This window comes from Tamandua tetradactyla, chromosome 2, assembly GCF_023851605.1.
Source record: "Tamandua tetradactyla isolate mTamTet1 chromosome 2, mTamTet1.pri, whole genome shotgun sequence".
In the NCBI taxonomy this organism is placed as follows: domain Eukaryota; kingdom Metazoa; phylum Chordata; class Mammalia; order Pilosa; family Myrmecophagidae; genus Tamandua; species Tamandua tetradactyla.
In genome coordinates, this window is record NC_135328.1 from 136,217,626 (window position 1) to 136,230,486 (window position 12,861).

The 12,861-nt window shown below is 40.7% G+C and overlaps 1 protein-coding gene and 1 long non-coding RNA gene across 2 annotated transcripts in view; one reads left to right on the forward strand and one right to left on the reverse strand.

Annotated features, from left to right (window-relative positions):
* Positions 1–1,073, reverse strand: part of DNAH14 (dynein axonemal heavy chain 14) — a gene marked incomplete at its 5' end in the record, with an annotated part of 509,245 nt that extends 508,172 nt beyond the window's left edge. Inside the window, one exon of the mRNA XM_077129892.1 lies at positions 893–1,073. Coding sequence (XP_076986007.1) covers positions 893–1,073 — 181 coding nt within the window. The remainder of the gene's footprint in view (positions 1–892) is intronic.
* An 86-nt stretch (positions 1,074–1,159) lies between these two features.
* LOC143662307 (uncharacterized) overlaps positions 1,160–12,861 on the forward strand; it is a 132,318-nt gene continuing 120,616 nt past the window's right edge. The window contains exon 1 of the long non-coding RNA XR_013165275.1: positions 1,160–1,391. This is a non-coding gene — a long non-coding RNA (uncharacterized LOC143662307). The remainder of the gene's footprint in view (positions 1,392–12,861) is intronic.

A 12,861-nucleotide genomic window follows, 5' to 3' on the forward strand; every position in this document is an offset into this window, starting at 1 on the left:
ATCTCCAGCGTAATTTAAGACCTGAAAGTGAGAAGTAAAACTTCAAATAACAGTTAAATATGTTTCTAACCTTGAGTTAGGGAAACATTTATAAACAAGAAACAAAAAGTCAAGCGTAATATAAAAGTTTGAAAACTGAATTGTATTAAAAGTAAAAATGTGGTTAGTAAAACCCACCTTGAAGAAAGTAAAAAAGATACTTTGCATTCTGTGAGATGTTTGCAACACTTACGTGGCACATACCCTCCAAAAATGACAATTCTTTCCTTCCTTGTACACTCCTGCCACTCCACGCATCAAAAAGTGGAGTTTATTTCCCCATCTCTTAAACTTCCTTTGACCAAAGAATGAAGGGGAAGCAGCGTTATGCTACTTCCAGACCTAGCTCTCACTAAGTCCGACTACTCTGGCCTGGAAAAACAAGTGGGAAAGCTCCCTAACTCAGGTCCAAGCAAAGCCTCATTAACACATGAGCCTCCACCGGTCAGCACCTGCCGCGTCCGCCAGGCTCGCCAGCGCTCCGGACCCCCGGTCAGCCGAGGCTCCGCACACACCTGCGGCTCCCGCCCGGCCCGCTCGCGCTCCGGCCCCTCCCGCCTTGCCCGCCTGGGCTCCCCGCCCCTGGCAGCCAAGGTTCCACAGCCCACACCAACCGCGCCCGCCCGGCTCCCTTGAGCTCCGGGTCCCCCGCCGGACCGGCCCCGCCCCCCAGGCCCGCCCTTGCTCCGGATCTCTCTAGCCCGCCGGGGCTTCGCAGACCCACACCGGCCGCTACGCCCGGCTCGCTCGCACGCCGGGCCCCTTGCCGGTCAAGCTCCGCAGACCGTACAGAAACAGCTGGGTCGAGGAGGAGTCGGAGAACACGGGAGTCCCGGCTCGCCGCCGCCCTCACCCGCAACGCAGGAGCCCTTCCTCCGCCCCTCTGCGGTGGGTGATCCTGTCGAGCGGATCCGGTCTGGTCTGTAGCCGCCGAGAAGGCCCGCGAAGGCAAGACCCCAACGCCCTCCTCGCTGTAACCGCCCGCCCAACCCTGACGTACTGGGAGAGCCTCGTGCCTGCCCCGCGGGGTTGGGGAGGGGGGAGGGTGGGCCCGACGCCTTCGCAGTGGATGCTGGGGGCGGGGCCGGAGGGGTGTCAGGGAATAAGAGTTGATCAGCAAGTTTGGAAAAGGCCTAGCTTTTCAAGATTCCAGCCCCAGGGTGTTCACCTCCTCTTACAGCCCTGAGGGAAGCACAGTGTGGCTAAAAAGTGTTCACCAAAGGCACACTTGCTGAAGTTAAAGACCTCTTGTCTAGCCAGTCTACCACTTTCATAGCTATCCTGGTTGTGGCTGAAAGGCGGGAGAAACAAGTGATTTTGCAGAACAGGGGACTCGGGGAGTTTTAAAAGAGGTAACTTACATTTTAAGATTTTCACACTCTGTGGGCATGAATTATTAAAAAGCCACTGTTTGGTTATCAGGAGATAGTAATAGGGTAGAGAGTGGGCAATTGGTGGTGAAGGAATACAGATTGTGCAACAGTTTAATTGTACAAAATTCAGAAATGAATAGTGCAATACTACCTGACTGTAGCATAATACTATAAGTACACTGAATGAAGCTGGATGTGAGTATGATAGAGGGAGAAGAGCTGGGAGCACGTATGAAACCAGAAGGAAAGTTAGAAGGTAAAGATGGAGACGGTATAATTTAGGAATGCCTGTACTGCACAATGATGTTGATTAAATGTACAAATTAAAAAAACATTTTTGCATGAGGGAGAACAAATGAATGTCAGTATTGCAGGGTGTTGAAAATAGATGGTGTATGGGGAAAAAAGTACATCAACACAAGCTAGGGTCTATAGTCAACAGTAATATAATATGCTTCTGATGAATATAACAAAGGCCAAAATAAAATGTCAACAGGTGGAAAAGGGGTATTGACTCTTTGTGAAAGAAAGGGAAATATCTTTATAGAGTATGGTGGCTAAGGCATGTCTATATACTTGGGCTGGATTGTATGATGTGAGAATAAAACTGTTTAAAAGTGAACAGAGAGAAATAAGTGCTAGAGAAAATGTGGAGAGAGTTGTACCTATTCACTGTCCATAAGGAAACTTAGAGGTGCAGCCCCTTGGAGGGCAGTGTGGTTCCACAGGAGGCTAGAGGTGGAGTTGCCATATGATCCTGAAATCCCTTGCTCAATATATACCTGGAAGAACTGAGTATAGGGACACAAATGGATACCCTAATTCAGTCCAATACCAGGTCTTGTGGATTCCACCCACAAACTATATGTGTAGTCTGCCATTTTGCTCATCTTAACTGTTTCTGCTACAGGCAAAGCAATGGCCTTAAAACCCTGGCACAGTAGTACCTCTGTAAGTAAATAGATGTTCAGGAATGGGAAGTTACTGCTGCTGGTTTTGTGAGAATACAATTCTAGATCCTGAGACTTCATATATACCCTTTCCTAACATCATCATGATTTGCCTTTCTAATCCCTCTTTCAAAGTCTCTTTTCACCCACTTTACCAGCAGTAAAAAAAAAAAAACAAAAAACCTTGCCCATCTTGAATCCCATTATGGAGCTTTATATCCAGGTATACACCTGAACACCAAGCAAAGAACCAATGCAAACAAAAGAAGACAAAAAATGGGAAGTTGGGGACATCTCTTTAATTGATTAATCAATAACATCTATAAACACATTTTGCAGCTTTCCAGTTTTCTCAGTCTCTGTGTATTTCTGTTGAGAGTGAAGAATGGTACTAAAAGTGGCTGCTGTTGGGATGTCCTGAAATCAGATATATTACAATTTATTGGAAGTCAGATATATTATACAATGTGGGATTGATGAGGACTTTTTTTCAGTGGGCATATTTCTTCCATACCCCAACTAGTATCAAAGAAGTCAGTTTTACTAGTATGTTAAGCTGCTAGAATGCAACATACCACAAATGGAATGGCTTTTAAAAGGAGAATTTAGTAAGTTACAAGTTTACAGTTCTAAGTGAAAGTGTCCAAATTAAGGCACCAACAAGAGGGTGCCTTTACTCAAGAAGGCTGATGCCATCCGGAAAACTTCTGTCAGCTGGGAAGGCACGTGGCTGGCATCTGCTGATTCTTGCTCCCAGTTCATTGTTTCCAGCTTCTGATGCCAGTAGTTTCTCTCTAAACATCTGTGGGCCTTCACTCAGTTTCTCTGGGACAAAACTCTGGGTTAGGGCTTGCTTAGCATCTCATGAGAAGGCACATGGTGAGGTCTGCTGAGCTCTGGCTATATCTAGGCATCTTCTCTCTCTCTCTCTAGGCACTCCAAGCATCACCAAACTTCCATGTCTATGAAGTAACTGTTCTCCAAGCGTCTGCATCTGTATCAGCTCTGGGCTCTCTCCAAAATGTTCTCTCTTTTAAAGGATTCCAATAAACTAATCAAGACCCACTTGGAATGGGTGGAGTCACATCTTCATCTAATCAAAAGGACATACCCGCCGTTGGGTGCACCACATATCTAGTGGAGGTAATCTCATCAAAAAATTTCCACCCTACAATATTGAATCAGATTAAAAAGAAATGGCTGTCGCCACAAGATAGGATTAAAACATGGCTTTATGGGGTGCATAATAGATTCAAACTGGCACTCAGTCATAGCTGTTAATGAACGGAGCAAGGAATATTGATAACTATGTTTTTATGTATTAAAATGTAAGCAGTATTTTTCAGATGCTCATAATACTCAATCCTACCACGTTTCATCAGCTAGAAATGAAAGCACATTCAAACAGTGAAATAGTATTGGTTAGTAACATTAATTCATTTAAATGTAACTAGAATATTTTCTAGAACACCAGATTTTTCAAACAACATTGAATGAAGCCTGGTGATTAAACTATTATGTCGTTTCTGGGAAGATGATGGAATAGGGTAGGTTGAGATCACCACTGTTCATTTTCACTTGAGAAGTGAAAAAAAAAATGACTGGGACAGCCGCTCTAAGCTGTGAGTGACCTCAGAGGGTCTTCTACATTATATAAGGAGGGCCTAGATGAAAAAGCTGAGGAATTTAGATACAGAGAACAGGATAAGTGAAACTCCATCATGAATATGACACCATATCCAGGAATCTGCCTGCCCCTGCTGTTAGTTTGGCATATTAACCTGCTCAGCTCCATAGCCTGAAGCTCCCTTGGGGAACCCAGAAGCCGGTAAATTTGCTTTCCCTGCTCATAGAGACCACTCAGCTGGTGCACAGAGCTTATCACTCACCTTACTATTTGGAGGCCCAGAGCCCTAACAGTGCACAGACAGGGTTGTGGGAATGAGGGAGCAAACCATGCTGCACCCATACCCCACACACCGCCCCATACCCCAGCACCAGTACATGCAATGCCCTGTGCACAAGCACACCATCCACTGTGCCGCATACCCTGCACACTTCATACCTCACTCTATGTCCCTACACCATGCCCTGCCTCATGCCCCTGTCCTGACCCATGCCCCCACTCTCCACCTCTCCCACACATCTCACATCCCACCCTGTGTCCTCACATCCAGCGACCCCCTGTGCCCCACATACCCATGCCTCTGCACATCCAATGCCACACCCCACCCTGTCCCCCCCACACACCTCCTCGCCCCACCCCACCTCATGGCCTGCAGGGGATTACTGACAAAGTGCAAAAGGAGAACTTCAACACAAACCCAAGCAAATACAAAAGCTTAGACAAGTGAAGGAAATCAACTTTCAGATTAACCCTATCAAGATAATCAAATGCAAGAGAAAATCACAAAGCACCTGAAGATGTGGACAGATATGGCCCAGACAAATAACCAATTTAAAATACCAGAGGAGACAGAAAACCTGGAACAACAAATCGAAGGTGTTCATACAATCTCTTAAATAAATTCAGTGAGTTGGCTAATGAAATAAAGATTATCAAGAAGATACTAGAAGATCATAAAGAAGAATTTGAAAGAATAAGTAGAACAATAGCAAATATCAGATATGAAAGATACTGTAGACCAAATCAAAAATATACTAGACACACACAAGAGCAGATTAGAAGAGGCAGAAGAAAGATTAAGCAAACTAAAGGATAGGACAATTGAATTCAAATGCACAAAAGAAAAATGGCAAAAAGGATGGAAAAATTTGAAATGGATCTCTGGAAAATGATGGACAACATGAAACACACAAATGTAAGAATCATCTGTGTCCCAGAAAGAGAAGAGAAGACTAAAGAACTGGGGAGATTAGTTGAGGAGATAATGGGGGAAGACTTCCCAACCCTTATAAAAGACATAAATATGCAAATCAAAGAAGCCCAAATAAAATAAATCCAAATATGCCTGCTCCAAAACACATACTAAACAGTCTGTCAAATGTTGAAGAAAAGCAGAAAGTTCTGAAAGCAGCACACACAAAAAAGTGACTCACCACATACAAGGGAAATTCCATAAGACTGAATTGAAACTATTCAACAGGCTCCATGGAGGTGAGAAGGTAGTGGTATGATATATTTAAGATCCTGAAAGAGAAAGACTTCCAGCCAAGAATTCTTTATCCAGCCAAGTTGTCCTTCAAAAGTAAGGGAGAGATTAAAATTTTCACAGAGGGATAAAGGCTGAGAGAATATGTCAACAAGAGACTGGCCCTACAAGAAATACTAAAGGGAGTTCTGTCAGCTGAAAAAAAAAGAGAGTGAGAGGAAGGTCTAGAGTAGGGTGAAGAATTGAAGAGTAGCAGTAAGGGTTACACAAGGATAAATAGAGAAATAGGAAAAAGAATATATAGATCTGACAAATAAAAAACAAAGGATAAGATGCTAGATCCAAGAAATGCCTTTACAGTAATGACTTCAAATGTTAATAGACTAAACTCACCAATTAAAAGATACATATTGACAGAATTGATGAAGAAAAATGATCCATCCATATGCTGCTTACAAGAGACTCATTTTAGACACAAGAATACAAATAGACTGAAAGTGAAAGGATGGAAAAAGATGCTCCATGCAAACTGTATTAAAAAGAATGCAGGAGTAGCTATACAAATATCAGACACAATAGACTTGATTTATAAAGATGTCATAAGAGACAAGGAAGGGCATTACATATTAATGAAAGGGACATTACAAGGGAAAATAACAATAATAAATGTTTATGCTCCTAATCAAGGAACTCCAAAGTACGTAGGGTAAACATTGGCAAAACTGAAGAGAGTTATAGATGTACTAACAATAAGAGTGGGAGACTTCAATACACCACTCCCACAATAGATAGAACAACCAGACAGAGAATCAATGTATAGATTGTTACAACCCAAAACACAAGGATATACATCCTTCTTTAGTGCTCATGGCACGTTCTCCAGGATAGATCATATGCTAGGGCAAAAACCAGGTCTTTATACATTTTAGAAGACTGAAATTATTCAAAGCAATTTTTCTGATCACCACAGAATGAAGCTGGAAATGAACAACCACAAAAGAACCAGAACTTTCACAAATATATGGAGATTAAATGATGCATTCTTAAACCATCAGCGGGTCAAAGAAGAAATAGCTACAGGAATCAGTAAATATCTGGAGGCAAACGAAAATGAGAATAGAACATATCAGAACTTAAGGGATGTGGCAAAGACAGTGCTGAAAATGAAATTTATTTTCCTAAATGAGTATATTGAAAAAGAAGAAAGAGCAAAAATCAGGGACTTAACTGCTTACATGGAGGAACTAGAGAAAGAACTGCAAACTAAACCCAAAGAGAATAGAAGAGAAATAACAAAGATTAAAGCAGAAATAAATGAATTGGAGAATGAAAAAAGTAGGAAGAATCACTAAAAGCACAAGTTGGCTCTTTGAGAAAATCAGTAAAATTGATGAACCCCTAGCTACGCTGACAAAGAAAAAAGTGAGAGACTGAATAAACAAAATCAGAAATTAGAGGGGGTCATTATCATGAACTCTGAAGAAGTAAAAAAGAAAAAATCATGAGGATAGCATGAACAACTATACAATAACAAACTAGGCAACTTAGATGAAATGGACAAATTCCTAGAAACGCATGAATAACCTACACATGAACAACCTACACTAACTCAAGAAGAAATAGAAAATCTCAGTCAATCACAAGTGAAGGAGATTCAATCAGTCATCAAAAATCTTCTTTAAAAAAAAAGGGCCAGATGACTTTAGGAGAATTTTATCAAACATTCCAAAAAGAACTAACACAGATTCAGCTCAAACTCTTTCAAAAAATTGAGGACAGAGGAACACTAACTTTATTAGTCAAGGTTCTCTGGAGAAACAGAATCAACTGGAGATATCTGTAAATATGAGATATATAAAGGGGTCTCACACAAATGTGGGAATGGAAGAGTCCAAAATCCACAGGGTAGGCTATGAAGCTCACAGCTCTGATGAAGGGACTGGACAAACTCCACAGAAGAAGCTCGCTGGCTGAAGAAGCAGTGAAAAAGTCTCTTTTCCTTCTTAAGAGTCTTTAACTGATTGGATTATCTTGTTGGCAGGAGGCATGCCTTAGTTGATCATAAATGCAAGCAACCACTGATGCAATTAACTGACTGATGATTTAATACACTAGCCTTCCAGTTTATCAACCAGCCATGAAATATCCTTGCAGTTGGGAGATGACTCCCAGGGATGAGTCTGGCGCTGGCACCATGGGATCAACAATACCATCCTGACCAAAAAGGGGAAACAAAGTCTAACAAATAAGGTATCAGTGGCTGAAACAGTTCAAATAGAGTTGAGAGGCTACTCTTGAGGTTGCTCTTATGCAAACTTCAATTAAACGTTGCTACCTGTCGTAACTTGCCAACCCCCAACCTAAATCATTCCAACCAATCCTGAAGAATACCTAGGGCAATATATAAGATTCTACAAAGGTTCCATGCACTAGGGTAACTTTCCAGCAACCTACAATGTCCATATCAGTCCCTGGACCAGATAAATCCTGAAACCTAAAGGGGCTAGTCTTTCCAAAACATCAGCTAGTTCCATCTCCCGACCCCATATTTTTGGCAGCCCTTCCAACATGAAAATCTTAGAATGGACATAGCTCAAATACCTCTAAAGAGTGGAAGAAAGATCAAAGATGATGATGGAGTTATACAGAGAAGGTAGGGCTTAACAAATGGTATGATTGCTTAATTATTATATTGCTATTTCTTTTAATCTCTAGTATCTTAGAGCAGATAGCAGTGAAAACCTAAAATTATGGAACTGTAACCCATACCAGACTCTGAAATCTGTTCTACAATTAATTATTGTGCTGTGCTTTGAAGTGTCTTGCTTTTATATATATATATATATGTTATTTTTCACACAAAAAAGTGATGATAAATATATATATATATATATTCCTTCTAGCCTCCAATGTTCTGGAGAAGCTAGAAGGAAAAATCTGAGATGATGGTATGGTAGCTGTGCTGGTTTGAAATGATGTATGTACCCTAGAAAAGCCATCTTTTTAATCCTAATCCCATTTTGTAAAGGCAGCTGTTTCTTCTAATCCCTATTCAGCATTGTATTTTTGAAACTGTAATTAGATCATCTCCCTGGAGATGTGATTTAATCAATAGTGATTGTTAAACTGGATTAGGTAGAGGCATGTCTCCACCCATTTGAGTAGGTCTTGATTAGTTTCTGGAGCCCTATAAAAGAGGAAACATTTTGAAGAATGAGGGAGATTCAGAGAGAGATTTCAGAGAGAGCAGAGCAGAACAACATAGGCATGAGAAGCAGAGTCCACCAGCAAGCAACCTTTGGCTGACGAAGATGGAAAATGCCTCCCAGGGAGCTTCATGAAGCAGGAAGCTGGAAGAGAAAGCTAGCAGATGATGCCGTGTTCACCATGTGCCCTTCCAGCCAAGAGAGAAACCCTGACTGTGTTCACCATATGCCTTCTCCCTTGAAAAAGAAACCCTGAACTTCCTTGGCCTTATTGAACCAAGGTGTGTTTCCATGGATGCCTTTGATTGAACATTTCTATAGACTTGTTTTAATTGGACATTTTCTCAGCCTTAGAAATGTAAACTAGCTACTTATTAAATTCCCCTTTTTAAAAGCCATTCTGATTCTGATATATTGCATTCTGGCAGCTAGCAAACTAGAACAGTAGCCCATGACAAACTCTGGGATCTGTCCTGTAACTACTTCTTGAAGAATGCTTTGAAAACTATTGCTTTTTTCTTTCTTTGCCTTGTATGTATGTGTGTGTGTGTGTGTGTGTGTGTGTGTGTGTATGTGTGTGTGTGTGTGTAAAAGTTTAAAATAAAGCATAAATTATATCCTTGCAGCAACGGTCAGGCCAATGGTGGTTCCACACTTGAAAATTAGTCAGTGTATTACAACACATTAACAGTTCAAAAGGGAAAAATCACATGATCATTGTGATTGATGCTGAAAAAGCATATGGCAAAATTCAGCATCCTTTGCCGATAAAAACACTTCAAAAGTAGAAATTGAAAGAAACTTCCTCAAAATAATAAAGGGTATATATGAAAACCCATAGATAGCATCGTACTGAATGGGGAGACACTGAAAGTCATCCCCCTAAGATCACAAATAAGACAAGGATGCCCTCTGTCACCACCATTATTCAACATTGTACTAGAAGTTCTGGTTACAGCAATCAAGCAGAAAAATAAATAAATAAAAGGCATCTATATTAGTTTTTAAGCTGCCAGAATGCAATATACCAAATATGGGATGGCTTTTAAAAAGCGAAATATATGAGTTTACCGTTCTAAGGCCATAAATATATTCTAACATGCATCCAGAAAAGGATACCTTGGCTCAAGGAGAGGTGTTCTAGTTTGCTAGCTGCCAGAATGCAATATACCACAAATGAAATGGCTTTCAAAAGGGGGGATTTAATGAGTTGCTAGTTTACAGTCTGAGGATATGTCCCACTTATAGCAAATCTATGGAAATATCCAATCAGAGGCACCCAGGGAAAGATACCTTGGTTTAAGAAGGCCAATGAAATTCAAGTTCTCTCAAAAGAGAAGGCACATGTTGAACACAATCAGGGTTTCTCTCTCATCTGGAAAGGCACATGGCAAACATGGCATCATCAGCTTACTTCCTCTCCTGGGTTCCTGTTTCATGAAGTTTCCCAGGAGGCATTTTCCATCTTCATCAGCCAAAGGTTGCTGGCTGGTGGACTACGCTTCTCATTACTATGTCATTCGCTCGGCTCTTTCTGAATCTCTCATTCCTCAAAATGTTTCCTCTTTTATAGGACTTCAGAAACTAATCAAGACCCACCCAAATGGGTGAAGACAAACCTCTACCTAATCCATCTTAACAACCACTATTGATTAAATCACATTTCCAGGGAGATGGTCTAATCACTGTTTCAAACATACAGTACTGAATAGGGATTAGAAGAAACAACTGCCTTTACAAAATGGGATTAGGATTAAAACATGGCTTTTCTAGGGTACATGCATCATTTCAAATCAGCAAAGGGGTGATATTGGAAGGCATGTAGCTTGCATCTGCTGGTCCTTGTTCCTGATTTCCTTGCTTCCAACTTCTGGTGTCAGTGGTTTCTTCTCTAAGCATCTCTTGGCATTCACTTAGGTGCTCCAGGACAAAACTCTGGGTTTCATCTCTCATCTTAGCAAATGCCAGGTCTGGAGATTTCTTCTCTTCAGGTTCTGGCTATTTCTGTGAGTCCTTGCTTAGCATCTGGGCTATTTCTGTCTTGATCTCCAAATGTCTACATTGGCTCTGCTGTTTCTCCAAAATGTTTCCTCTTTTAAAACACTCCAGTAAATTAATCAAGATGCATCTTGAGTGGGTGGAATCACATCTCCATCTAAGAAAAGGTCACACCCACAATTGATGTGCCTCATCTCTATAGAGATAATCTAATCAATGGTTTCTGCCCTACAAGGTTGAATCAGGATTAAAAGAAATGGCTGTCCCTACAAAATTGGATCAGGATTAAAACATTGCTTTTCTGGGTTACATAATAGTTGTAATCTGCCACATTCCACCCTCTGGACCCTAAAAAAGACTAGTTCCTTCCATATATAAAATACATAGACTGCCTCACAAATCCACATCCTCCCCTGCCACTGGGGGCCCATGTGTTGCTTCCTATGAAATGGAGCTCGGAGGATATTAAGGAATGATGAGAAAGAAAGAATGAAAGAAAGAAAAAATGACAGACACAGATGGGTTCAGGGGATCTGAAGCTCAGCTATAACAGACCACAGATATCAGACAATTTTATTCTTAACCAGATCCTGCTTATATACTGGATAACAAAAGGCATGCATGCATTTCCTGAGGGAACAAAGTTCTTATCTTTCAGTGCTCTTCCTTCATACTTAAAATAACCATTTGGGGTAAACAAACATTCTCTTCCTCCCAGACTGTTCTACATAAATCAGATAACATAAAGCAGTCTACTGCCAACCACCACCCTAATGCCATCTACTCCCAACTAGTTCTGCAGGTCTTATGTTAATCCTATCTCCTACACCCATGCACACAGCACCAGCATAGCATTCCCAGCCTGCACCCATACCTGTGCAGCAACCCATCACCACACTGTGGTGCCTGGCCTTTGCCCTGCATCCTGCTCCACATCCACCCCACAAATACAAGTCTTTAGACTACTGAATGAAATCAACTTCCAAAGTAAATCACTCAAGATATTTTCATGCCATGAAGGCAACAGAAGTTCACTAAGCATATCATGATACAGAAAAATATAGCCCAGCTTAATGACCAAATTAAAACACTAGAGGAGACACAAACTTTGGAACAACTAATCAAAGATGTTCATATAACTCTACTAACTAAAACAAATGGGATGGCTAATGACATAAGGAGATCAAGAAGACACTGGAAGAGCATAAAGAGGAATTTGAAAGAATAAATAGAAAAACAGCAGATATCACAGAGATTAGAGATGCTTTAGACCAAATTAAAAACATACTAGACACACAACAGCAGATCTGAAGAGGCAGGAGTAGGAATAAGTGAACTAGAGGACAGAACAACTGATTTCGAACAGTCAAAACAGCAAATGGCAAAAAAGATTGGAAAATTTGACTTGGATCTCAGGGAAATGATAGACAAAACAAAGCATCCAAATATAAGACTCATTGGTGTCCCAGAAGGAGAAGAGAGGAGTAAAGGACTAGGAAGATTAGTTAAGGATATAATGGGGGAAAACTTCCCAACCCTTTTAAAGGACACAAATATAGAAGTCAAAAAAGCCCAGCAAACTTCAAATAGAATAAATCCAAAGGGGCCTTCCACAAGAATACTAATCAGTTTGTCAAATGTTGAACAAGAAACAGAAAATCCTAAAAGTGGCAAGAGAAAAACAATCTACTACATTCAAAGGAGACCACATAAGACTGAGTTCAGACTACTCAACTGGCACTAGGGAGGAAAGAAGGCAGTGGTATGATATGTTTAAGATCCTAAAAGAGAAAGACTTCCAGCCAAGAATTCTTTACCCAGCCAAATTTTTCTTCAAAACTGAAGGAGACATTAAAATTTTCACAGACAAACAAATCCTGAAAGAATGTGTCAACAAGAGAATGGCCCTACAAGAAGTTCTTCTAGTTGAAAAAAAAAAAGACAGGAGATGAGGCCTGGAGGAGGGCACAGAATTAAAGACTACTAGTAATGGAAACTTAAAGGAAAAAAACAGAAAGAGGGAAAAGAATATATAGATCTGAAAAATGAAATCCAAAAGATAAGATGGTGGATTAAAGAAACATTTTTTCAGTAATAACTTTGAATGTTAATGGACTAAATTTACCAATAAAAAAGATACAAATTGGCAGAATGGATTAAGAGATGTAATCCAGCTATATGT